The sequence below is a fragment of the Arachis hypogaea genome, chromosome 18 (assembly GCF_003086295.3).
Source record: "Arachis hypogaea cultivar Tifrunner chromosome 18, arahy.Tifrunner.gnm2.J5K5, whole genome shotgun sequence".
Lineage (NCBI taxonomy): Eukaryota > Viridiplantae > Streptophyta > Magnoliopsida > Fabales > Fabaceae > Arachis > Arachis hypogaea.
The window spans coordinates 3,227,610-3,254,713 of NC_092053.1; the positions used below are offsets into that span (position 1 = coordinate 3,227,610).

Here is a 27,104-nt window from a genome sequence, read left to right on the forward strand (position 1 = left end):
ACCGAGGATTGCGACATTCCTGGTTCGAAAGCTCGCCTTAGTCCTGTCCAAACCAAGGCAAGCTTGGGGGCTATGATACGTCACCCTTATCCTCGGCCGCCCGAAAAGCTCGGCACGTGAGCAGATAAGCTCGGCCTCACCCATTCGAAGAAATAGGAAACGTGCTCAAACAAACAAAATCACCAAAACTGAATATCATAACCAACCTACAAACTAGGACTTATCCACCAACGGGTAAAAACAACTCCTATAAAACCGAGCTAATATCCTCGGTTAGGTCTCAGGTTCCATTCTCAGTCTTCACATTTACTTAATTACTCTCACTCGAGATTATCACTAACTTGAGCGTCGGAGTATCTTTTGCAGGTATTCCCGCCGCGGTGTTCGTTCCAGGCCAACGTATAGCTCTTCCTCTCTGACGACTGTTTGTTCGGAGTCGCTAAGCTCGGCCACCCCAGTGCCAGGACGAAACAATATTTATACAATATTTCTTGTACTTTTATATATTTTTTTCTTCGCTCTTATTTAACATTGTATCATAAGCTATTTTTTCTTGAATATTCTCCAAGCATTTTTTCCATTTTGAATCTTCCATAAACATTCCAATTTTTTTAAGTGTTTTAATAATCTCAATATTTTAATAATTTTAATTATTAATTTTTATTATAAAATACATATAATTAAAATTAACTGTTAAAATAAATAAAACATCAATGTTTTTGAAATATTTAAAATTTTTCTTGAACTTTAAAAGCTCTAAGACGCATAACTTCGCATGTACATGATCAAATGGGTCAAATTTCATAGCCCGAGCCTATGGGTTAAACCATCAAAGGTTTTGTTCTATCCACGTATTAATATCTAAATTTGTCCTTGAAATTATATTCACATCTTGATATTATTTTTATATTTTAAATTATTCAATCATGTTATTTGTGACTCACACGTTAGTCTTTGATATCCTTTTGTCATAGAATTGTTAACGATAAGTTAAGATAGATTGATTAGTGAAATTTTTTAGAATAAACTACTATTTTTATTTATGAAAATTAAAAATACTGACAGATTTATTTATAAAAAAAATGACTATTTGTATTTATAAAACATGAATTTCATATAATAAAATTATCCTTATCATCATCGTTTTCAACATTTTATTAAATTTAGAACAGAGTACTACCACCTAATTCTCTTGCAACAAATCAATTGCCAAACTCAAACAGATCTTGTGGAAAATTGAATGAATTGAGCAATTCTTACCTAAGCCAAATTCTGAGAGGCAGAAGTGAGCTTATTCTGTTTCAGCTTTGTTTCGACGAGAGAGACGCTAACTACGGTAGTTGCTCTGAAGCTTCGGCGACTGAGAAGCTGATGACGATCGTCGGCAGTTCGTTGGAGTAGAAGAGAGGGTGAGAACAAGGGCTGAGTTAGAGTTCGGTGGAGGAAGTGCGAGACTGGTGAGTGGCTCATTGGCGGTGGTCTAGACCGAGAGAAAGAACGACTGGGATGGTGAGGGTGGCTCAGGTTTATCGCATATGGTAGAGACGACGGTGGTTTACGGCAGTTCTGGCGGCTGGAAGTGTGGACGGCGATGATGACAGGGTTGTGATGGTAGTTCGGAGGTCTCTGGTTCTTGAAGAGGAAAGAAAAAGAGGAAGAAGAGGAGAAGGAGAAGTGAATTAGGGTTTGGTAGTTTAAAACAGATGGCGAAAGAGACAAAAAGAGAGAGAGCTCGCCATGGTTTTGGTTCGCAAAGGGAACCGCAGTGGTGGCAGCTGATGCGATGGCCCGTCGCCGGTGAAGAGAGGAGAGCGGGGGCACTGCAGCTCTAGGGTTGCTGGCGGTGGAAAAGCATGGGCTGGTGCGAAGGTTCTCTGGTCGGCGAAGACGAGACAGGGAAGGAGAGAAGGAAGGGTGGCCACGGTAGAAGGAGGACGGCAGCGGTGACAACTATGATGCATGGACACTGACACGGACATGGGACATGCCGACACGCGAATTTTAAAATCTTATAAGACACGGGGACACGCATACATGTAAAATGTAAAGTATTTTTTAGATAAATCGTAATGATATTTTGATATTTTATTGATATTAAAATATAAAGGGTTAAGTACGATTTTGTTCCCTAACGTAGAGTGCGGAAATTTATGTCGTCCCCGACCTTTTTTCGCTACAAAATGGTCCCGAAAGTTTCAGTTTGTTTTAAAATCGTATTTTTTACCAAAATTTTATTTTTTATTACTAAATTACCCTTGATTAAAAAAATATAAAATAAATATAAAATACAAAAAAAAAAAGAAAGAAAGAAAACAGAGGGTCATATGGGGGAAGGGATCATGAGGGGGTGGGGGAAAGAAGAAAGGGGAAGGGATCACGAGGGGGAAAGGGAGGGGGGGATGGAGCCGCCGTCGTCTTGGGCCCGTCGTCGTTGTGGAGCTGCGTCATCGTACTGGGCTCGTCGCCGCCGTTGAGCCACCGTCGCTGACCACGAAGAGAGAGAGAGGGATTCGCGTCCTCCACTGTCGCCACTACTTCTGGTCCTTGCCGCTTATAGTCCTTGTCCCTCACCGTTCGCTGTTGTTCCTCCCTACTCGTCGCTCTCCTCGCCGCTCGTCACTGTTCCCCGCGTTCTCGCCGTTCGTCATTGCTCCCCGCGTTCTCGTCGCTGCTGCTCCACGACCCTCACCGCCCATATTGAATTGTGGCTTGATTTGTAATTTCTGTTGACGTTGCTTGTAGCTGCTGTGGTTGAACTAGTAAATTGAAATCCGATTCTTCTTCTTCTGTGTGAACTGGATTTCTTATTTGCCTTACATGATCAAAATTTGTTGTGAAATTTTCTACTCGTAGATCTATTTTCAAATTGTTGTCTGATGAATATCTGAATTTTTTGCATGATGTATATTCTGATTTGTTGATGTTGCTGCAATGTCATGCTCTATTGATTGGGTGAATCTCTGTTTCTGATTTGGCTTGAATATGGAATATTGGATGCTGCTGAATTTGTTGATTATTGTTTAAGTATCTTGGTCCGTTTTTTATAATCTGCAAGTTTTTGAAAACGAGTTTTAATTTGATCCCAACTCAAATCCGAGGAATTACTATGAAAATAAGTTTATTAGTTATGGAAATCACTGCGCACAGATGAAGAAGATGAAGAAGCAGAGCAAGAGAGGAGATGACGAAACTGTGATAGGGGGAGGGTATAATTGTCCAAAGGATGATTTTAAAACAACTTGAAACCTTCGAGGCCATTTTGTAGCGAAAAAAAGGTAGGGGACGAAATAAATTTTCGGCCTCTATGTTAGGGACCAAAATCGTGCTTAACCCAAATATAAATTAATTTTTAATTATTTTTAATGTCTTATTTTAATTATATCAAATATTTAAAATATTTTTTATTTTAATAAATAATAATATATACTATATCTAAATTTATTTCAAGAATATATGTTAAGAATAAGACTGGATACGCTGACACGTGATGGTATTTAGGTGTGTCCAAGCATATCTGGAGAAGAATTTTTTACTTTTTATTAAGACACGGTTGGACACAGCAAACACGCATATCGGATGAATGTCAGTGAGTGTCGTGTCTGAAATGTGTCTGACACACAGACACGGCAACTCAGCAAAGTGTCCGTGTTTCATAGGGTGAGAGAGAGAGGATGGAGTTAGTGGTGGTGGTAAGGTGATGAGCAGATGAGGATGATGAAATTGTTAGTGGGGAGGAAAAGATGATGCAAATGATGATAAGAGTAATTTGAGAGTTTTATTGTATGAAATCCATGTTTTATGGGTACAAATGATATTTTTTTTTTATGGATAGATCTGTCAGCGTTTTCAATTTTCATGGATAAAAATAGTAATTTACTCAACTTTTTATCTAAATTTACTCCATAAAAAATTAATTCTTAAGTAAAATAAAGATTGTATTTTAAATGTTTTATTAGAAGCAAATTTAGGTTCAAAAAAAAATTCAATTGCCATTTTAGATATCAGTTAAAAAATTTAGTGGAATAGTCGTTAGTTCATCACACATTATTAACAATTCTATGACAAAAAGAAAAAGCTAGATTGAGTCGCGAGCATAACTTTTAGCGGGTAATATGAGTATTAACTCTTTCACACGCTGTAGCCGTGTTCTAACAGAGTTAGAGTGAATTTTATTTGAGTAACTTTTTTTTTGGTATTTTTATTTGAGTAACTAAATTTAATAAAATCACTGTTTCGTTTTTTTTTTCTGAGGTGGGTAGGGCCATTTTGTTTTCGTTTATTTTTAGGTTAGCCAGTAGTTTTTTGGGGCTGGGCCAGTAGTGCCAACTGCCCATAAATTCGGCGTCCATATACCATATAACATGATCAACCCATTTAATCTGAGCCCAACTTATTCCATTTTTATGCCTTAAATGTAAGGTTTTTCCCCGTCCAAAAAAAAAAAAAAAATGTAAGGTTTTGTCAGCCTTCCACAGTTCTACTCACTCTGAATATGAAATCTGAACATATTAAAAGTTAACCATTATATAACTTCCAAGCTCATGATAAAAATAAAAAGATTAAAAAAAAAACTTTCAAGCTGGCAAGATCAATTCAAGACAGAATGACAGAAACACAAAGATTTACGTCTAATGACATAAATAAAAAAAAAAAAAATCAATACTTGAGAAGAGCAATCACATTGATTAGTTCTCTAAAACAAATTAACATATCTACCACCCTAGATCAGACAACTAACAAATATTTGTAAGGAGATCAACGAGTAATAATTCTTTTATCAATTTGTAAACTATTGAAGATTATGTTCCAATAATAGTTTGATTATACGTCAAGATACACATACCTTAGCTTGATGCATAATTTCAAGTTTTGATGCAAAGGTGGTAGCCATAATTTGCTGATGCAGCATCATCAAGATTCTCATAAATTCCTAATTTATCAAGGTTTGTGAATCTTGATGCTGCTGCACCCGCACATAATGACTCTGATAGATTAAAACACTAATTTGGATATATGATAATTCACACAATTCAGATGTATATATATATAGAGGAACTCTTTTTGGACTAGACTATTAGCAGTCTCAAATATCCCGTGTGACAAGGCTTTTTTATATAGTGTTCTAATATCAAGCACCGAAAGTTGATTAAATAAGCAAAACGTAAAGCCTAAGATTATAATTTGAGAAAAATAATAGTGCATGTATATATTAATCAGTAATTCGGATTAGAGTAGAAGTAACATGACTATGAAGCGCGGAAAAATGGTTTAGATCTAATAAATTAAATGAAAATATGCAAATAGTAATATAGTATAGCAGTGGAATTAAACATATGCAAAGAATATAATGGAGAGGAGTGTTAGGGGACAACAGATTTTGTGAGTTATAGTCATTAATTAGTCATCAATAGTGTATTTAATGGTGTGAGATTTCATCTAATAGTACATGATTACTCATTTTCCTTTTGCTGGCTAAGTGCTGGCCAGATTTTAATAAATCTGCTGGTGCCGAAACTTTTCCTATAATTAAAGCTAGAATGTGACCTTATTAGCAACATTCACAGCATAATAAGAGAAGACCTGTAGAGTTTAGATCTTATAGTTAATTTCCAATTTACTTCCAACAAATTAAAGAGAAAAAGACAAATAAGTCTCTGACCTTTTGTCCCGCAGTCATTTTCGTCTCTGACCATTGAAAAATATTTTTAAGTCCTTGACCTTTACAAAATTTGGACGGATTAGTCTCTCCGTCCAAATACCTCTGTCAGGGACTGATCCGTCCAAATGTCTTCGTCAGAGACTGATCCGTCCAAGTTTTGTGATGGTTAGGAATTTAAAAATATTTTTCAATGGTTAGAGACAAAAATATTCGCAGGACAAAAGGTTAGGGATCTATTTATCATTTTCTTATTAATCACTAGCATTTACAGATGTTAATAAAGAATGCGCCATAACACACACTGCGGAATCTATGTTTAGCAGGAATCACAGAGTATGAAAAGTTTAAGATCAAGCTTACACGTTAAGCTAAATAATACTAGGGTATATGAGTGAATTGTGAAGTTGTGATGACATTGAATGTATCTTATTGCTGAGCTATGCCACTAATTCGGATTGCGCGCTAAAATAATAAGTCCAAATAAATAAAATTGATATATGCTTATAAATTAAAATATTATAAAAAGATATAGATTAATAAACTACTACATAAAATTTGATCAAAACACTCATGCTACAACGCATCATGAATCTCTCTGCTCTTTTTATGACTGCCAAATCAATTATATTAGATTATCTTGTAGATACTAAAATAAAGTGTCATAATCTACCTTTAAAAAATAAAAACATGTATCACATGCTATATTATATGTTGAAAAAACACTCAATTTAATTCCTAAAGTTATATTTGAGTCTCAATTTAATTTTTAAAATTTTAGTTGCCTTAATTTAGTTATTAAATTTTTTAAATTTTTAAATTTTTTAAATTTTAATCACATTAATTCTGCAAAAATTTTCATGACAGAATCAATTAAAAGATTTAAAGACTAAATTAAAATAATTGGAATTTCAAAAACTAAATTAAAATTCCAATATAGACCAAACTAAATATTGTCAAATATGTTGGCATTATATGTACTTTTATGCATGTATTTGTGTTTCTACTTTCTACATATTCTCCTCGTATTTCTTCATTTTTTTATATTGGTTATTCATATTTTTTTGGATTTTTTTACTTTAATTGCTTACGATAAGTCTTACGATAAGTCTGACAAACCAACAAAGCTCAAAATCTATGATCAACTTTGAGAGGCAGATCATTTGTTAATTTCTCGACTTATCGTAAGCAATCAAAGTAAAAAAGTCAATTGCCAATAAGTTTTAGCTCACACAACATTTCGTCCCTCTCCATCTCAAAGATCTCGAACTCAACTCCTACCAACGACAACAACCGAAGAAGAAAAAATGGTAAGTATGTAAGGAGCGTATAAATGTGTGTTATACCTACAATTAAAATTTGTCCAATCTATTTGAGATACCAAGAATTGAAATACCTAGAATTGAAAATTGTCCAATCCACTTGACAAAAAAAAAAAATATCTATGATCAACTAAATATCTATGATCAACTAATAAATTAGTACATATACAATATAAAATTCAGATCAATCTAAATTGGTTTACTTTTCTATATCTTAGGTTTCCGCCATTTTTATTTCTAGCTTATTAACTTTTTTTATTTTTGTTCAAAATGGCCATTCATTAAGCGAACCTAGAATAACTTGAGAAAATATGTATAACTCCCCGTCACCAAGTCCATTTCCAATTGTGTTTTTTTCTTATAACAATTTGGGCTTCGTTCTACATGTTTCTGCAACGATGGCCATAATATTCTATTAAACATCAGTGTTCTCTTCTCTACGAGCCCAACTAAAAAGAGAGAACACCACATGAATGGCCCTTGAAAGCTAACATATTTTCTAACCAAAAACAAAAAAAGCCATCTTTGAGAGAATTTTATGGTATAAAAATACTTTTTAAGTTTTTATACATCAGATTTATATTAAATGCGCACATATAATATACGCAAAAATTGATGCATATAATACTCCTAAAATAATTCCATGATTCTGGAAAACTGTAAAGATCAGAAAAGAATGATCAACCATATATATGATGATGAGCAGAGTTACTAGAGCAACAGAGTGACATGCATTAAGTTACAACATGATATTGATATATACACTAACATAACCAGTTAAGCACATGCTACAAAAAACTACAACATCTACATTTACACACACATACATATATACTCCCCATGCACCATATACATAATTTTACTCCCAAAAAGATTAGTAACTTATATAAGAAGAGATTGGCTGTACTCTAACATGAGAAGTAACTAATATAGAAGCTATTAAGCTAAGATAAGCTAAGCAGTAGTTGGAGTTGGATGCACGAGAAAGAAGAGCTCCTCCAAATCAAGATCAGATGGCTGGAAATAACCATTCTTGGGGGGATCTCGTTTTCCCTTTCCCTTTCCCGGAAAGGAAAAAGGCTTCTTCTTTGGCGGTGGCGGTGGCACTATTGCCCTTGGTATACGGCACTCCCACCTCTTAGGCGTTGAACACCCTCCATCAAGTTCAACTCCATCGCTACTCATCATGCAAACTAAACAAGGAGAACGGTCTAGACAAAATGAAACAAGTGGAAAGAATTTATGTTAATAATAGTTAATAAATAATCAATAAAGAAGAGAGCTAGAGCAAAGTGGAAGATGATGAGTAGTGACCAAATTAAACTGGACTGCAGCATATGTTGTTGTTTATGTTAATGTGTTACCAACTCTCTTGTTTTTATATTATTATTATTAATAATTATCCGTTTGGGAATTTCAAATGTCAAATGAAAAAAAATAAAAAATTAATGGCGGTGTATGCGTTGTTGAGTGGCTTGTTCTGGAAGGCGCCAGGAGAGGAGGAGTAAATGTGTGTGGTTGTTGTAATGACACGTGACCATCACTTTTCTTAAACGTGGCGCCAACCCAAGCAAGACATGTCTATCCCTTCAGTTTTCGATTTCCAGGGATGCGCGCCATCCACTCTATAAAGTTTTTTTTTTTTTTATTTGCACCAGGATATCTATTAGGCCGGAAGCCCAATGACTAATCCTTTAGATACTGTAGAGGTAAAGTAGGCGACCCTCAACCAAGTTGGGTTGGTCTAGTGGTTAGCTCACTAGTCCGCTTAAGCAAGTGTCGGGGGTTCGAATCCCGCCTTGTGCATGCAGCAACCCATTGGCCAGCGGCAAACCCTTAAATGGAGCTCAGTACCGCGACGGATTAGTCCTTGACCTGCCGGGTTGGGGGATACCGTGGGAAACCAAAAAAAAAAAAGTAGGCGACCCTCTCAAGCAAGCAAACTTCATTCCCATCCTCCGTGAGTATCGAATCGGAAGAGATGATTAAGAGATACAGACCCTCATCCATATGTGCCAACTTGCGTTGGTTCAATCTAATAATTTAAGTATTAATTTATGATGAATTTAAATTTCACTTAAAGATATAGAATTTAAACTCTTAATATTTTTTATCAAATAAATTAGATAATTTTTAGCAAATTTTTTTTACTTTTATATTATATAAAATCACATTATGCATATTTGATATTATTTTTAAGAAATAATTTTATTTTTTTGAAAAGTTAACCCAAAATTTTTCAAGAAATAGAAAAATATGATTTTTTTTATCAAAAATTATTTTATTATTATTATTAAACTTTTTTACTTAAAAATAAAAGAGACCATTATGTCGCTTTTATTCTTGATTACCTAAAAAATATTTTCTGTTTTTTCTTGAAAATATTAGTCCTTTACCATTATTTTCACATAATATTAATTCTCTGTTACTGTTTTCACACAATATTTTAACTGAATCACCTGTAAATATAATTTTTTTTAACTTTTTTTTATCATTCTACTACTTTATTTTTATTATTAAATTTGTATTTAATATTGTGTGTGATATAAAATCTCAGTTTGATTTTACATGTAATTTTATTTTTATATAACTTGCTATCTTTTTATAGTTTAGCAAGTTCTTGACTCCAAATAAAAAAGAAGGGAATTCTAATAAGAATAGTAAAAATAAAAAATAATAACAAAATATACATGACACACATTTCATATTTATTTTCTATTTTCACCTACCATATCATACACAATAAAATACTACATATTAATTACATAATTGCCTAATAAGATTGTAAATAAAATACAATTATTTTCTAATAATATTAGACAAGAAGAACCAAATGTTAAAAATATTAGAAAGATAAAACTAATAAAAGAATAAATAAAAAATTGATTATAATCTTAGAGATTAAATTATGTAAAATTAATAATTTAATATTCATTATTAAAAGATATTTATTGTCATAATTATTTTAATATTCATTCTCTTATATAAAAAAATTATATTTTTTTTGTCATTTATTTAAATACTATAATTTTAAAACAAATATTTTTATAATTAAAAATTTAAATATAAAATAATTTATTTATAAACTGTTAATTAATAAAAATTTTGTATTTTAATTTTTGTAAAGAATTTATTTAAATTGGTTGCTATTAGACACATTATTTAACGGTCCAAGGCAAGTAATTTTTGGTCAAGTCCAAATTGATATTAACCTTAGAAGTGGGCCACTCAATCCCATTTAAAAAAAAAAAAAAACGAAACGTATAAATTCTCGTATCGTTTTCTTCTGTTCGTTCTTTTAGCGGAATGGAATGAATGAATGAAAGAGGAGTTTCCAAAAATAAACAAGAAAAGAAACCTGACATTCAAATTACGCCATGTTCATCCTCAACAATAATCTTAGCTTATCAATATTTATTCAATTTACGTTCCCCATTATAACTTTTTCCATTATGTTTGTTGAAACAAAGCCAAGAACAACAGAAGATAATAACAACGCTGATTGATTACGATTGCAATAAGCATGATTGCTTCAAGGATTGGTCACTCCCTATCACGCTATTCTCGTGCTAAAGTGAGCCTTCTTCTTCTTTTGTTTTCTTTTGCTCCCGCTATGTTTTCTCTTGAATTCAAGTGTTTGCATTATTTCATTCATTTATTTTTAGGAAAAAATAAAAAATAAAAAAGTGTGGATGCATATTTATATATATGCTTATAGAATTTGTTACAACGCGATGCTGGAAGAGCAACCGTTTTGAAGGGTTATGGCTATGTTGCTTCTTCTTCATTCGGAGGAGCTCCTTTTCTTGCTGCTACTACTATTACCAATGGTTTCGCTTCCAATTTAATATTGCATAGGCTTCATCGGCTCTTTTCCAGCATTAATAATGCCCCAAAGAAAAAAAGTAAGTGCAAGGAAAAAAGTGTTTCCTTTTGTTGTGTGCTGATGCAATTTTCAATTGCATGCATTGTGGTTGTTGTTAGTGTGCTAATACTGTCATTTCTTGAGTTTGATTTTTTATTGCATTTCTCTTTTGGCAGATTATGAGAACTACTATCCCAAGGGAAAGAAAGAAATTCCAAAAGAGGATCAGCAGAAATCTAAGTCTAAAGAAGGTATAAAGTTAATGTATTAGGTGACATTGTTGATTAGTGTCTGCCTAATGTGTACTTTTGCGTTAAAAATATCAAGTTTGGTAGATGCTTATGCTAATAGGTTGAAGTTCTAATGGATTGATATATAGCTCTCTCAACTTTGCATAACAGCTAATGATGAATACTTCAAACACTTGATATCTTATTTTCATTTCAGATGAATCCAACACAAACAAAGATAACAAAACTGACAATCATGAAAAATTTCAAGAGAACTTGAAGAAACAACTTCACAATATCATCACACCTTTGTTGATGATGTTGGTACTTCTTTCATCTGCTCCTTTACCTGAACATGAACTCCAGAAAGTAAGCATAATTGTGTTTATACACTACCAGTTAATAGGACTTTTATTTTTTGCGGAGTGTCCCTGCTTGATAACTAGAACATGAACCTAACAATGTGATTACTGTCAATGAGACATCTCATTTTGCCAGAATTTTGTAGTTTCTTATGTTTCACTGCTCTTCTTGACATGGATGGAACTTCGATTGTTTGCAGATTAGTTTCCAAGAGTTTAAAACAAAGCTTTTGGAGGAAGGAGTAGTAGACCACATTGTTGTTTCAAATAAGTCAGTTGCCAAAATCTATGTAAAGGGCTCTCACCATAATGGAACAGGAGATCATGTTGATGAAGGGAAAACACTTCCTGCAACAGTTGAAACTGGAGGCCAATATAAATACTATTTCATCATAGGCAGCGTCGAGTCCTTCGAGGAGAAGCTAGAGGAAGCACAGGAAGCACTCAACATTCACCCTCATGATTATATTCCTGTCACATATACTTCTGACGTTTATTGGTACCAAGAGTTATTGAGATTTGCTCCAACACTTTTGCTTTTGGGATCTCTCGTGTATATGGGGAGAAGAGTGCAAGGTGGGTTTGGTGTTGGTGGGGGCAACAACAAAGGTGCTAGTGGAATTTTCAACTTAGGAAAAGCCCGTGTAACTAAAGTGGATAAACATGCAAAAAACAAGGTTGAATCTCTTATGATTTTCCCTTTGTAAATAAGATGGATGTTGATTTCTGTATCCAGTTTGAGATTCAATCTTTTTCAGGTCTACTTTAAAGATGTTGCTGGGTGTGATGAGGCAAAGCAAGAAATCATGGAGTTTGTGCATTTCTTAAAGAATCCAAAGAAATATGAAGAACTTGGTGCGAAAATTCCAAAGGGTGCTCTTCTTGTTGGGCCTCCAGGCACAGGGAAAACACTCTTAGCAAAAGCAACTGCAGGGGAATCCGGTGTGCCTTTTCTATCTATATCTGGTTCTGATTTTCTGGAGATGTTTGTTGGTGTTGGACCCTCAAGGGTGAGAAGCTTGTTCCAGGAAGCAAGGCAATGTGCTCCAAGTATAGTATTCATTGATGAGATTGATGCAATAGGTAGAGCCAGGGGACGTGGAAGCTTCTCTGGTGGCAATGATGAGCGCGAAAGTACATTGAATCAATTGTTGGTGGAGATGGATGGTTTTGGAACCACTTCTGGGATTGTTGTGCTTGCTGGCACAAATAGACCTGATATCTTGGACAAAGCTCTGCTTAGGCCTGGCAGATTCGATCGCCAGATTAGCATCGATAGGCCTGATATTAAGGGTCGCAACCAGATATTTCAAATCTACTTGAAGAGGATCAAACTAGACCATGATCCGTCATATTATTCACAGAGGCTTGCAGCACTTACCCCTGGATTTGCTGGAGCAGACATTGCCAATGTTTGCAATGAAGCTGCACTGATTGCTGCAAGAAGCCAGAAGACTTGCGTCACTATGGAACATTTTGAGGCAGCAATTGATAGGATTATTGGTGGATTGGAGAAGAAGAACATGGTAAGTAGTCTTTAGAGTTCATACTTCATACCATGGAACTCATGATGCTTATGTCTATTTATGAATAATTGAATATGAACATTCATTACTGACACTGAAGTAGCACTAAATTGAAAAATGTTGAACCTATTTGGAATGGAACACTCCCCCTGGCCCCTCTACTGAGCTTCCACATTGGAATGTATGTTTCTCAACCAGGTAGTAAGCATGTTGGAAAGGCGTACCGTTGCTTACCATGAATCTGGCCATGTTGTTGCAGCATGGTTCTTGGAACACGCTCAACCATTGTTGAAAGTAACCATAGTTCCTCGCGGTACAGCAGCTCTTGGGTTTGCCCAGTATGTTCCCAGTGAGAATCTCCTAATGACAAAGGAGCAGCTTCTTGATGAGATTTGTGGGATCCTTGGTGGTAGGGCTGCGGAGCAGGTAGTTTTCTCTTTTCCCTCCATGTTTACACTAATTTTTGTTTCCTAGAACAATGATATAGCCTCCTAATAATCCTCCTAAATATCATGTTGAATAGTAAATGAAGGAAAAAGTAGATATAGTAGATGAAATAAGTGCCTTGGAATCTTAAAAAATAATAAATTCTTTCTCTAAATAGAAAGACGTTTATTAGGAGGATTAATTTGGAAGAAAAATCAGTTCTCTTCAATGAGTAGAACTAGTTCTTTATTGGTATCTTCTTCATGAGATGTTGTTTACCAACCTTGAAAACCATGCATGCATGAGACTAATGACAGTGTGGTTTCTAAATGCAGGTTCTGATTGGAAGAATCTCAACAGGAGCACAAAATGACTTGGAAAAAGTGACTAAGTTGATGTATGACCAAGTAACAGTTTATGGCTTCAGTGACAAAGTTGGTCTGCTCTCTTTCCCTCAGAGAGGAGAATGGATGACCAAACCATACGGCGACGGCACCGCCGCCCTCATCGACGCCGAGGTTCGAGAATGGGTTGCCAAAGCATATCAGCGTACTGTGAACCTCATTGAGGAACACAAGGATCAAGTGGCTCAAATTGCTGAGTTGCTGCTACAAAAGGAAGTGCTATACAGGGATGATTTGGTTCAAGTTTTGGGCGAAAGACCATTCAAGTCTAGTGATGAACACAACCATTATGATACTTTCAAGCAAGATTTTCAACTGGACAATGACAACAATGGGCAAGGACCCCATGGTAAATCATAGGATAGGGGAGAGAGTCTTAAAACTTTGAAGTTTCTGTATCTCATTGTACATGCAATTTTGTTTTTATTTCTCACCATATCTTGTATTAAAATCTTATAAAGTCATATTGTTTAACCATTTCTCTTTCTAGTTTCTCAAGTCATAAGAAAATGACTCATACTATTTATTTACCAATGAAAATGAACCTTTTGATTTTACTCAATAAAACAAAAGCACCGACACTGCCATGTTTGGCCTTAACTTAACTTGGCATATACTCTCCCCAACTTTCTTTTTCTTTTAAATACAGTCTCGTTCTTATTAACTATAGCAGCAAAAGAAATTCAGAAAACAACACGATTATACAAGCTTTTTTCGGAAGCATTAACAACACCACGTGGGATACTTGTCTAAAGTGCTTTGTTTAATTGATAGTTTCAGAATCAATTACCTTCAATGGACGTTGCCGCGTAGGAACAAAGTAAAAGGACAAGGGCAGGTGGTGGAAGCTGAAACATTGAAGCAAGCAACGTGTCAAGTTTTGAGTGGACAACGTGGTACAACTAAAAAAAAAGTGATGTGTCATAAGCTTTTCAGTTTGTTCCGTTTTCTACTTCTTTATAACAGGATTGTCAACTTTGAACTGTTACACATTGATCACTCAACGCCATTCCTTTATTAACCCTCTTTTTCCCTTTCCCTTCTCTCCATTTTCTTAAATCTTCAATCCTTCTTTCTCTGCTGAAACCTTTATTTACTGTAAGTCCATTAGTTTTCATGCTCTATCTGCCATAGTGTAGTGTATTACTCTTTCATTCTGTTATTTTTTCTCTTTACTAAAAATGTGAGTGCTTTAATATCTTTTTTTCATTTTATGATTGAGACTCTACACTATCAGAAACTGTGTTTTAGTTTGTGAGTCTATTTAACCTGCCACTTTCAACACTCTTATGGATTTACTTCTTTTATTTATCAGTTATGTGTTGATGTTACCATCTTAGTTTCCATTTGGAAATTAGCACATATATGGTCTCTTGAATTTGAAGTCAGTTTTCAATGGCACTCTCTACTGATTTACTTTTCTAATATGCACTCTTGGAATGAGCATTTTTCCTCCTTCTTATGCATTACACAAGAAAGAAAATTTTTTCATGAAAATTTTTTATGTATTCTTCACACAACAATATGCAGTTTCATTCTTGTATCTAAAGTGGTGGTTATCTTTTTTTCTTATTTATTTATTTTTTTCTGCTGAATCGTTGTAATTTAGCCTCTAGAGTCTAAAATGGAAAACGGGAATCAGTTCCAGGAAGTTTCAAAGGCCAAATACGATTGTCTTTTGTTTGGTAAGACTTCTAGAACCTGGATGACTTAATCACTTATACTTTCTCATGTATTTATATTTACATTTTGTTTTATATTTTCAGATCTTGATGATACCCTTTATCCTTTTAGTTCTGGATTATCAGCGCATGTGACAAAAAATATTCAAGGTAAATCAATCAGTTTAACCACTTTATGATCTCAGTATCTGATTGCTTGTAAGTGTGATAGTTTCTAGGATTGTATCTCAAGTTGTGATTGTTTGATTGAATCATTGCACAGATTACATGCTTCAAACACTTGACATAGAGGATGCTAAAGTTCCTGAATTATGCTATTCACTATACAAGGTTTATGGGACAACAATGGCTGGTCTCAGGGTACAACTCAATTAACCTTCATTAATATTATTTTTTCCCTTTTTCTTCTTATTAATGGTTAATAGTATATATGCAATTGTGATGGAATTTAATTAGTCATTTTGCCTCTTTTATTCTCACCAGGCAATTGGATATGACTTTGACTATGATGACTTTCATGGGTAAATGCCTTTACAAATTTGTTGTGTTTCTATTTGACCATCTTCTAGTATAATCAAGTTATGTGAAACAGGCATCTTAATTTTTCTTTTCTTTCTTCTTCTTTTTTTTTTTTTTTTTTTTTTTTTTTTTTTTTTGTGTTGAAAAGCTTTGTTCATGGGAGATTGCCATATAATTTGCTGAAACCTGACCCTATTATTAAGGGAATTTTGCTAAGCTTGCCTATGAGAAAAGTTGTAAGTTCATTTATTCAAATGGATGAAAATAACACATGGTTTATAAAATCTCTCTACTACATGTGGATCATTTTATTTATTTATTTGCTATATAGGTTTTCACAAACTCAGATGAGGCACATGCAGGTAGAGTACTTCAAAGGCTTGGATTGGAGGATTGCTTTGAAAGGATCATAAGCTTTGAAACATTAAACCCATTCAACAAGTTGAATGATCCTGAGAACAAACTTGGCAATGGAAGTAGAGCAATTAGCACAGGAATATTTGATTTTTATGAGTACTTGAGTAAGCCTGATTCTGATATTGTGCTTCCAAGGACCCCAGTAGTCTGCAAACCTTTTCAAGATTCATTTGAAAAGGTTTTTAGTTTGGCAAGCATTGACCCTCAAAGAACAGTAAGATTGTTAATCTCTTCTGTTAGTTCTGTATCTAATTCGAATTTAGTTTAACCTTTTACATGATGATCTTGCTCTTTGCATTCTTCTATAACAATCAACATATACCAATTATCATTTCCCTATATCCTTTTGTGACAGATGAAATCATTGTTCATTTCTTTTGCAGTTGTTCTTTGATGACAGTATCCGCAATTTAGCCACTGGCAAATCATTGGGCCTTCACACTGTAGTGGTAATTACTCACTCCATAATTACAATGATGAGCATTAAAGTAAACTTGTTTTAGGTTTTTTCATAATGACTAGCATTAAAGTGAACTTGTTTTAGGTTTTATTTTGATGTCCATTTAGTATTGTAGTATGCATTTAAATCCATACAAATCTATACATTTCATGTGAAATCCAAATATAATATGAATGCAGGTGGGTACTTCTGTTAGAACCGCAGGAGTGGATCATGCATTAGAGAGTATACATAATATGAAGGAAGCATTTCCAGAACTGTGGGAAGCTGCTGAGAAATCTGAAGGGGTCAAGTATTCTAGGAAGGTTTCAATTGAAACATCTGTCATAGCTTAAGCTTATTATACATCTACTTTGTTAACCATCCAATAATGTTATTGTTATTGGAAAGAATGAGATTATGATTATATAACGGAGTTTCTATTAGCAACTTGTTATTTCCTTTTGTAAAGGCAAAGCCAAATACTTCTGTGGCACAAAATATTAAGTAATGAGAAGAAATTGAGAAAATAATTGGCTAATAAAGCATCACAAATAAGTCCGAAATGTAGTAGCTATTATGGACAAGAGATATTCCTTAGTTTCTAGATGTGATAATTTCATGATTCAAGAGGTACTACTACTATTAACTAAGAATGATCAATATACTACACAAGAAGAATCATGATATGCAATAATGAAAACAGGCTCAATTCTATTTCACTATACCCAAAATAATCAATAGAAAAATAGCCTAATAAGGATCAACTATTCAATGAATACTTCTTTCCCGTGAAAGCTTGGAATTTCGGTGCTTCTTGCTTCTGTGATGAATCTTGCTTAGTGATATTCTCAGAAGCCTAATAATAAGAGAGAAAAATTGATTAGCTGGACTTTCAGAAAGGTAAATGTTAATACAAATAATGGTAATCAATGAACCAGAAATTGAAGGGTTTTCTGTCTCTCCAGGAGATTAATATGGCGAAAAATTACCTTCGGCAGTGGTCTCTGAGTGTCAAATTTAGCTGCATTTGACCCAAACACAAGCTTTCCAGAATGTCTACGTGAAGTGGTATTCAATGATTTAGAATCAGAGCCTTCCGTTTCATCGTTGCTTTGTTTCTGCTTTTTCTTTGGAGAGGAAGTTTGATCGGCTGATTGTGTTGAACTTGAAGGTTTTCCATCTAAACGTCTTCCGGAGCCAGTGAATGGACTGAATTGCGGAACCTTTGTCGTTGGTGGCTCATCATCTTCAACTGAAATGTAAAGAATAAACTTAAAATCTGTTAAAGAATTTTGCACTAACGAAAACTGAACAAACTCTTCTGAGTATTTCAAAGTTGATTGACGAGGGACAACCTTCCGAACGTTTCCTTTTGGATAGAGCACACGGTGCTGGTTTCTCAGGTTCTTTATAATCAAGAGGTGCTGCAAAATCAACTTCACAGTCTGTTTCAATTATACTGACTGCAGGAGAGGGTTTTGTTTCGACAATGTCAATGTAATACTTCTTGCTGTTATAAGCAACCATTATAGTGTCACCGGTTGTTAAACATGAGTAATTCCTTAGCGAAGTCTCTAGGCTGTGCAACCAGGCGAAAGAAAGGAAATATCAGTTGAGCCAAAAGAAGACAAAGAAGTCTAAGTAAAAAGAATACTAACATAGCTTTTGGATTGGTGATATCCAAAAAGTCCTTGGTGTGAGGTTGTAGCTTCACATATGTTCCTTTTGCAAGACTGGTGTTTCTCACACACACAGTGTCTCCCTCTTGTAGGAGCATGTTTTCCATCATCTGGCAATATGGGCGAAAAAAACACACACAAAAACCAGCAATTGTAAGAATACGAGATTTCATTGGGTAAAAAATATTTTAAAGAAATCGGAACAAAGAAGGAAAGGAGATCACATACCCAATATGGTATATATATGATCCCTTCATCAGATACAAATTCGAGGACACCGCAGTGAGTGACTTTCCCAGCGGAAGGATTGCTAAGCTGAAACAACATAGGGTAGTCTATGTGCAAGGATGCTGAAAAACATCATTAGTAAAGATCACGACAAGTCTTCAGATGAATAAATCAGGTAATTCAAGAGTGGGAAAAACAACAATTGATTGGTGGAAACCAGAGAATAACAACTAACCAAGGCGATCGAGGGCTGAAGGGGGCATGATGACTGGGGGCAACAAGAATTGTCATGAGAAATTTTATAAGCACAATAAATACATCAAATTTCTATAATACCAAAGATGCAAAATGTAAGATGTCACATACTTTTATCACCCTTTTCCAGATTTGACTGCATAAGATCAAGAGAAATAATAATCAGTTTGAGATCCCATTATGATTATTTATTTATTTTTCTTTCCAGCAAGGGGTGCTATTACAAGTGCAGATATAAACCCAAATCTAAGTGAACTGTATACAATGTCTTATGAATAGAATGGAAAGCTTTGGCTTGAGAGAGAGTTATGAGATGCATCAAGTCAAAACAATGAGGTACCTTCTCGATGAAGGAGACAGGGTAACAACGATATATCTGTTCAAAGGTTGTATCTTGGTCATCATCACTGAAAGCCTGCAATGTTCGACACAGAAACCAGAACAAAAGAGTTAAAAAAAAAAAGAACTGTCACAGCAAAAAAAAAAAAAAAGAAGGTAGGGACAGCAAGAGTGTAAGACAGTATTCAATGACACTGATTAACGAAGTCTCCAATCCATTCCAGTTTAAAATTTATGCTTTATTTTCAGAATCTAATCCAGCACTATAGAATACATAAAAAAAAAAAAGGAAAAAAGAAAAACACTAGTGATCATACCATAGCTAAGGATAAAAGGGAGAAGCTTCCACGCAGTAGAAAGTGCTCCTGAACCAAATAAACAAACACCAAAATAATCCACCATATAAATAAACATATTTAGATAAAGAATCAAAATTTCATGCAGCTCATAGAATCTCACTACAAACTCATGAATCCTATGAAAATCCACCAGCTCAAAGAAGGGGGAAAAGGTGCTTCCTTTATTTATTTATTTTTCTTTCATAGAGAGTAAAAGGAGAAGAAACGTGAGTGTAACAAGAGAAAACAAGAAAGAATGAGCGATCGGTAATGTCACAACAACCTGGAAGAAGAGACACAGTGTGGTCGCTAGTTTTCACTTTGGACGAAAGTGATGAACACACAAACACAAGGTTTCGCTGTTTTTATAGTTTAGGACCTCTCTGCCGTTTGGTTTTCAGTGAAAGTTAAAAAAATCTTCGGCTTCCATAACAAGATAACCTCTCTCCCTTTTTTGGGCCCAAACATGGGCTGGATTGGATCAAGCCCACATTTATTATTTTCGGCCCAATTATGTCTAAAAAAAAGATAAATGAAAAGATAATCAGTTACCAGTAATTAATAATTTTGTTAGCTAGGTTAAGGTTCGTTCTTTCATTCTGTTGATTTTTTGTGGAGAAGCCGAAGAGAGAATTTGAAAGACTGAGACTTTGAAGCTGCAAGTTTATAATTATGGCGAAGCGAGAGCTTTCTAGCACTTTGAGGAACTTGAAGGTAAAAACATGAACATAAACATGCAAACGCCCTCTTGTTTTTTTGCCCCCTTGTTTTCCAGATTCCAATTTTGAGCTGAAATCTTAGCTATTGCTGCTTCTTTTAACGACAATTTATTGTTTTGATTAATGGAGGGGGAGGTAACGGTGTTGTTGGTTGTTTTTGTTTGGATATTGTGCAGTTCATGCAGAGGGCGGCGCTGAGAGAAGAGAAAACGAAGAAAGAGGAACTCCAACCTGATCTCGCTGCAACTACCACCGTTACTCGAAGATGGTATTTTTTTCGTTTTCTTCTCTCATATTTGATTAATGTAGCTTATTTGTCAGCTCAACAATTTTTTACTGAATTATTGAATTCTCAGCTCATTGTTTTGTGATTAGTGATTACTGATTAGCTATTCTTTTGAAATTTCAAAGTTGTATGCATCTTAGAGTTATCTATGCGCCATGTTTTCCCCATTTTATTCCATTATTTTCAATGTTATTGGTGTTGAGTGAAGAGTGAAGACAAACATCAGCATCAAGCCTTTGGACTATTCTGGAATTGTTATGATGAAACCACACAAAAATATGAAAATTCTTGGTGAAGTCGAAAAATTGTGCAGCTCTGCACAATAATTTGATTTGTGTTCTATGACACAGAAGACAGTGTGTACCTACTGAATTTTCATTCCGCTGCCCACTTCCTAGAAACTCATGATTCTTGAATGAATTGAGCTTTTTACTTTAGTGATTGGTGTATAATGAATTAAACTCCCCATGTTTCAAAGGAGAAAACCTCCTAATTGCAATTATGTGGTCTTAACTCTTATTTAACATTGAGTTGCATCTACTGAACAATGAACAGTCAGAATCCTCGTAGTAACTTGTGAATTGTAATGGCATTGGTTTTTCTTGATTGCTGCTTACTAAATCAGCGGTGTTCTTCTAATATTGATAATTAAGCTTTGGAGAATAACTATTGTTTCTAGGTTCTAAGATGGTTGGCATTAATTACTTTTGGTCTGACGAATATGGGTATCTACTGTTGGGTGGTTTTATCCCTACAAATTTGGACATGTTATTATATCTTACGTGATACAACTTTAGATGAAGTCATGCATATGCTAAAATTTTTCATTGAGATCTGATATATAATTTGCCTTTAACCTGGAACTATCATTTTCATTGCTGTTTTATTTTCCTATTCAGTGTGGTCATAATGGAAGGTGATCCCCATCCAGGGGCAGCAAGAGGTCGTATGTCATTTCAAAGTTTTAATCCTTCTGTTGATGTGAGTGTGAATGATCAATAGTTTCAAAGCTTTTTCCGTGTTCTCAATATTGTGCTCTTTCTTGTGATCATGTTTTAATGACAAAGCAATGCCTCTGTAGAAATTAAATGAGGAAGAAGCTAAACTTCAGCAGCCAGCTGCTGAAACTAATATTTCTAGAAATCAAAGTGGAAATGAGTCTTTTAGGTGGGTTTATTTGTCTAAACTTCCAAGTTTTTTTTAATTTATTTCCCTTTTTTTCCCAAACAAGGGTCAGAAAATTATACATGTATGATTTTCATGTCTCCTATATGTCATCCTCACTTTCTCTGGTTAAATGAAAATAATAAAAATAGAAAAGGCCGAAATTTTTACTAACTGTGTGAACTTAAATTTGATTCATTGGTTCAGAGAAAACAACTCTACAACAGAAGGTTCGGAACGTGTTAATGGCAATGGGAAAAGGAAACAGTCTGAAGTAAATTGTGAAGAACAATTTCCAAACAAATCACCCAAGAATGATGATGATGTTGATAATCAATCTACTCCAAAAAATAGTTTGGGCTCTTTTAGAAAACCAAATGTAGATAAGCTGGACTGGAATGTCCTTCGATCGTCAAAAGCCAAACAAAAAAGATGAGTTCACTGGATATGTGGATTGCTTACAAGAAGTTAGTTTTGGTTCCGTGACATGCTTTAGTTGTGTTTGTACGTTTTGTATTTTTAGATACATCAATGTATTTGTAATTCAACTAATCTGCTTTTTTGACCTCTTCATCTGAATTTATAGTTGAGGTTCATGATTTACCATGATTTTTAATACTTTTAGATTAAAGGCCAGAAGTCCATGTATTTTACTTTTACCTTATCTTTATATTATTATAATATGTGTTACAGTTGATCATTAATAATTTTGTGTTCTACTTTAAGTTATTTTGCTTCTGTGGTGATCAGTAATAAAGCAAGTTTGTTGTGCTTCATAACTAAAATAACAATGGGAATGTGATTCCCATGTTAATATCAGTAAGAAGAGAATTAAACATCAATATCTAGATATTTACAATCATAGAGGAAGAAAATATTACAACAGAACTTTTATGGTATTGTTTCAACCGGCCTAATGTAAAATCTCATTACAACACTAAGTTACTAAGTGCTTAAGCAGGAACCCAAGCAGAGAGAGCATGAAGAATACGGCCTTTCCAGCCCTGCAAAACCCACTTGCCATCCTGGTCAACCACAAAATCTCTATGATACTCTTTCTTCAACATTCCCTTGATTTCATTCACCAATTCCTGATCCACCCGAATTTGCTTGAAGCCTGCTCTCTTGTTCCTAATCTGCCATTGCTTGTAGGTCTCTGGCCTTTCAACTCTCTCTGCTCCCTCACAAGCTATCACATTGATAGCATCCCTTCCAATCAACCCTTTCTCAAGTATCATCCTTTCTACATCTTCGCGGGGGACATTAGCCTCAAACATATCAAATTGTGACGAGAAGTGGAAGAGCGCCTCCCTGAACCGTGTCAGGAAAAACGGCGCGCTATAAGAGCCATTGACTACCCCATGCAGGAAGATGTTTGGATTAATGCTCCTGATCAGCTTCAACACTGCATCTCTTGGACTGTTTACTAACACAGTTTCATCCGGCAGGTTTTTCAGCCTGTAAAAGCAGTTAACCACTGTCACTTCATTCCTGTCTATTTTAAGATCCTCAAGCCTGATTGTTTCCCATTTCTGTGCAATGCAGTTGTATTCGAAAGGCACATTGTGCCTCTTACAGTAATTCTCCAGGCGTCTACCAGTCTCCTCGAGCCTTTCTGCCGGCCGGAAACCCGGCTGAGGAAGATCAATTCCGGTTATACGAAGCTTTATAGGCGCATTTCTCTGCGACAGACGCTTGATAAGGCAGGGCCACTGGAAACCATAGCAAATTCCAAAGTCAATAATGTGAACACAGCTTTCATTCTGTACTAGGTTCATGATTGTTTGGGTTGCAAATGTATTTGTCATCCTCTGCAAAGGAGAAGCTGTCACATATAGTTTGTGAGCTTTCAACATATCAGCAGCAGATGCCATATCAAGGGGAAGATATGAAGGTGTTCCGGCATTCAACCGTGTCTCAAGGCCAATGGCGAAGTAATGCGCCATACGCTGCATTCCATCCCCAGCTGGTGAAGAATGTTGCCTAATCTGCTTGAGTGTATCATATGCATTCCTCTGATCATAGTTTGCCACTGCTTGTGCACACTGAGTTAGCAGACTCCATAAATCCACAGTGGCACCTGTGTTGCTATTTCTGCTGCTTCCTTTCTTCGATCTTGCCGTCTTTCCACTGGATCCAACTGAGTCAACATTCTGCCTCTTCAGCATCTCATTCTCTGGTAAGGGTTCAACACCAGATAAACATTGACTTCTTCCAATCTGAACACGCAGCACTTCATCAAGAATCTCTGGTGGCTCTGACTCATCAGAGAAAACAGCTGAGATCTTGCTTCCTCTTCGACCTTGTTCATAAGAAGTATCATCATCAACCTGAATACTTCTCTTTTCCCTTGTTCCTGTTGTTCCAGATCGAGATCCCTCTTCATTGTTTGTCAGTAGTACCATGTTCTGGTAGTGAATTTCAGAAGATCCATCATTTGGGGAGTCAAGAAGATTGAGCCAATCTGACTCATAAGAGTCATTATCAGGGGCTTGTAGCAAAGAAGATTCATATTCACCAACAAGATTGACCCAATCAGACTCATAAGAGTTATTATCAGTGGTGCAGCTGCTATAGCTCTCGAAGCTGGTGGTCCGACCATAATCACCATCTCGGTTGTTTTCATCACAGCCTTGAGAGGGTACAGAATTTGATGAATTTCCAAGCACTTCAGAGAATGATTTTTCAGCAGCTTGGAGCTTCAAACACTGCTGCAACATACAGGGTTTGTTCTCCAAGTCATCTTCCTCCTCCATGAGGATGTCACTTATGTATCTGAGGATGGGGTTGGAATATTTATTATACTCAGCAGAATCTTCACTTGAACTGGTTCCAGGTGAATATGATGAACTCTCACAGTGAAAACCATTCATTATTGGTTCCTGATTAGAAAACAGTGAGACATGACCAGAGAAATTTTCTAGATGAGGGTTGGTAGAAAGCATATTGAATTGAAGGCTAAACAAAGAGAGAATCTATTCTGTAACAAGGTTGTTTCTTAGGAACAGATCTACCAAGGAAAAAAGAAAGATTCAGAAATCTAAATAGCTGACCTCTTAATTTTTGGATAATGATCAATGATATATCATTAGAAGATGATGATAACAGGAGATAAACCCTATAGAACAAAGTAGTATTATTCAGTATCTATGCTTTTCAGATATGGTCTATGCTTAGTTTTTGAGGTCAAGTCCCTTCTTATAGCATAATATAAATACACATGAAACTAAGCCATTTCTGTGGTGAGGAACCTTCATAGAAGCTGTGCCATAGCCACCACCCCCACTTGCCATTTTCATATTCTAATGGTACAATTATTTTAAAAAACATTATTAAAAATCATAACTCATCTTAGTTATCTTCTTAATTTTTAAATAGAAAAGTTTTAATTTTTTGTCTTTTTTATAATTTTAAAAAATAATATATATTTATATTATTACTCATTTAAGTATTAAAAAGATAATTAAAAATTAAATTATGACTCCTAAGCATTACTGCTATATTAACAATCAATTATAGAGGATGAGTTAGTGGTAGTCACGGTCAAAGCTCAAAAGGAAGATTAATTTATTTGGTAAAAAAATTACAAAAATATTTTATAAACACAAAAAATTAATTATTATATATTTTGAATATTTATAATAATATATTAACTTTTATATATATTTTTAAATAAAGTAATCCATCAATAAAATAATTTAATCAAAATGCTATTATAATTTTTTTTTTACCAGCAAAGTAGCAATGCAATCAAAATATATGTTCTTATTTTTTGCAATTACTTAGTTAATTCAATTTTTTCAGTTTAGTTTTTTTAGTGAGTAATCTGACAATATACTTTATTTTATACTTTTAAATATACTAATAACAAAAAATAATAAATTCTGATAACCCTCTAACATTCTTCCAATAACAATTGTGTGGTAAGGCTTTTAGCCCTACAAATTTAAACATGTTACTATTCGTGATAAGATATCAACCCTTAACTTTAGATAAAATCATGCACATGCCAAAAGTTTTCGTTCAGATCTGGTATCTAATTTTCTTTAATCTGGAATTATCAACTTTAGAGAAATCATGCATATGCTAAATATGCGTGAAGATCAATAATTTCAAAGCTTTTTCGTTATTCTGAATATTTTGCTCTTTGTTGTGATAATGTTTTAATGACCAAGCATTGCCTCTATAGAAATTAAATGAGGAAGAAGCTAAAATTCAACAATCAGCTTAATATTTCTGGAAATCAAAGTGGAAATGAGTCTTTTAGGTGGGTTTATTTGTCTAAATTTCAAAGTCTTTTTTAATTTATTTTTTTTCCTAAACAAGGGTCAGAAAATTATACATTTATGATTTTCATGTTTGATATATCATATATGTCATCTCACTTTGTCTTTGGTTAAATAAAAAAAAATAAAAATGAAAAAAATCCCAATTATACTAGGTGTGTGAAGTTAAACTTGATTTTGTTTGCATTGTTTCAGAGAAAACAATTTTACACCAAAAGGTCAGAAGGTGTTAATGACAAGACAATAGAAAAAACAAACACACTTTTTAATTTAAATATGGAAGGGAAAGTGGTGTAGGATGCAATTATGGAGTGTATAGGTGTTTTACGCACAGTTGTAGTGTCAAGAGCAAATCTGATCCTTCAATTTGTGTTTAAAAAATTTAAAAAAAAGTGCAGTACACAAATCGAACCGTCCGATTTGTGTTTAGACAATTAAAAAAATTTTAATATTATAATTGGACCATCCGATTTTTGTTTTCAAAATAAAAAAAATTAAAAGTACAAATCGGACCTCTGATTTTTCCTCCCACACAAATCGAATCATCTGATTTGTGTTCTTAATTTTTTTAATAAAAAAATCGGACAGTCATTTTTCTTCACTTCATAATTCAGAAAAGGAAAAGTATGAGTAACCAATGCTATTATTATACAATGCATACAATGGGGTTTAATTGAAATTAAAATTAAATTTTGGATACCGGGGATTTAATTAAAATTAATACTGAATTATAATCATTAATTATGAAGATTTGTTAGTTTGAATGGTTCAAAAAATTAGGATTCAGTAAAACCAAAACACAAACCATGACCTATTCTCTATGAACGGCGTCGCCGACACAACCAACAACGCAACCCCTCTCACCGACGTTACTATCTCTTTTTCTCACTGGCTCGTGTTCACCGGAAGTCGCTCCCGGAGACGTTGAGGTCCTCATTGGTGAACGCCCTTCTCCCAGC

At 34.5% G+C, this 27,104-nt stretch overlaps 6 protein-coding genes across 8 annotated transcripts; 3 read left to right on the forward strand and 3 right to left on the reverse strand.

Moving 5' to 3' along the window:
• Nucleotides 1-7,642: 7,642 nt before the first annotated feature.
• Nucleotides 7,643-8,381, reverse strand: LOC112772776 (cyclin-dependent protein kinase inhibitor SMR4). Its single transcript, XM_072225451.1, has 2 exons — nt 8,293-8,381; nt 7,643-8,189 (listed from the first exon to the last, which is right to left on the reverse strand). Exon 2 carries the CDS (start codon nt 8,164-8,166, stop codon nt 7,933-7,935), a length of 234 nt encoding a protein of 77 aa, XP_072081552.1. The 5' UTR covers nt 8,167-8,189; nt 8,293-8,381; the 3' UTR covers nt 7,643-7,932.
• A 2,191-nt stretch (nt 8,382-10,572) lies between these two features.
• Nucleotides 10,573-14,276, forward strand: LOC112771076 (ATP-dependent zinc metalloprotease FTSH 8, mitochondrial). The gene is made up of 7 exons (XM_025815666.3): nt 10,573-10,883; nt 11,020-11,094; nt 11,291-11,442; nt 11,636-12,112; nt 12,194-12,961; nt 13,160-13,387; nt 13,723-14,276. Exons 3-7 carry the CDS (start codon nt 11,389-11,391, stop codon nt 14,149-14,151), a joined length of 1,956 nt encoding a protein of 651 aa, XP_025671451.2. The 5' UTR covers nt 10,573-10,883; nt 11,020-11,094; nt 11,291-11,388; the 3' UTR covers nt 14,152-14,276.
• Nucleotides 14,277-14,754: 478 nt separating this feature from the next.
• LOC112771078 (uncharacterized protein C24B11.05) lies at nt 14,755-17,393 on the forward strand. 2 transcript variants are annotated; one of them, XM_025815672.3, is made up of 9 exons: nt 14,755-14,889; nt 15,401-15,476; nt 15,558-15,623; nt 15,736-15,833; nt 15,957-15,994; nt 16,141-16,228; nt 16,324-16,623; nt 16,793-16,858; nt 17,049-17,393. In XM_025815672.3, the coding sequence occupies exons 2-9, from the start codon at nt 15,416-15,418 to the stop codon at nt 17,202-17,204; spliced, it is 873 nt and encodes a 290-aa protein (XP_025671457.1). In that variant the 5' UTR covers nt 14,755-14,889; nt 15,401-15,415; the 3' UTR covers nt 17,205-17,393. The 2 variants fall into 2 exon arrangements, with proteins under 2 accessions (XP_025671457.1, XP_025671458.1); XM_025815673.3 differs by lacking the exon at nt 14,755-14,889 and adding an exon at nt 14,942-14,974.
• LOC112771077 (uncharacterized) lies at nt 17,357-20,102 on the reverse strand. 2 transcript variants are annotated; one of them, XM_025815668.3, is made up of 10 exons: nt 19,974-20,102; nt 19,670-19,717; nt 19,354-19,428; nt 19,125-19,149; nt 18,994-19,026; nt 18,759-18,880; nt 18,510-18,640; nt 18,207-18,430; nt 17,841-18,103; nt 17,357-17,707 (listed from the first exon to the last, which is right to left on the reverse strand). In XM_025815668.3, exons 2-10 carry the CDS (start codon nt 19,670-19,672, stop codon nt 17,612-17,614), a joined length of 972 nt encoding a protein of 323 aa, XP_025671453.1. In that variant the 5' UTR covers nt 19,673-19,717; nt 19,974-20,102; the 3' UTR covers nt 17,357-17,611. The 2 variants fall into 2 exon arrangements, with proteins under 2 accessions (XP_025671453.1, XP_025671454.1); XM_025815669.3 differs by having other exon boundaries at nt 19,971-20,099.
• A 142-nt stretch (nt 20,103-20,244) lies between these two features.
• LOC112771079 (uncharacterized) lies at nt 20,245-22,563 on the forward strand. The gene is made up of 5 exons (XM_025815674.2): nt 20,245-20,404; nt 20,586-20,677; nt 21,595-21,676; nt 21,777-21,862; nt 22,067-22,563. Exons 1-5 carry the CDS (start codon nt 20,363-20,365, stop codon nt 22,293-22,295), a joined length of 531 nt encoding a protein of 176 aa, XP_025671459.1. The 5' UTR covers nt 20,245-20,362; the 3' UTR covers nt 22,296-22,563.
• Nucleotides 22,564-22,690: 127 nt separating this feature from the next.
• On the reverse strand, nt 22,691-25,202 carry LOC114925824 (scarecrow-like protein 30). The gene is made up of 2 exons (XM_029295014.2): nt 24,913-25,202; nt 22,691-24,741 (listed from the first exon to the last, which is right to left on the reverse strand). Exon 2 carries the CDS (start codon nt 24,730-24,732, stop codon nt 22,813-22,815), a length of 1,920 nt encoding a protein of 639 aa, XP_029150847.1. The 5' UTR covers nt 24,733-24,741; nt 24,913-25,202; the 3' UTR covers nt 22,691-22,812.
• Between the last annotated feature and the right edge of the window lie 1,902 nt (nt 25,203-27,104).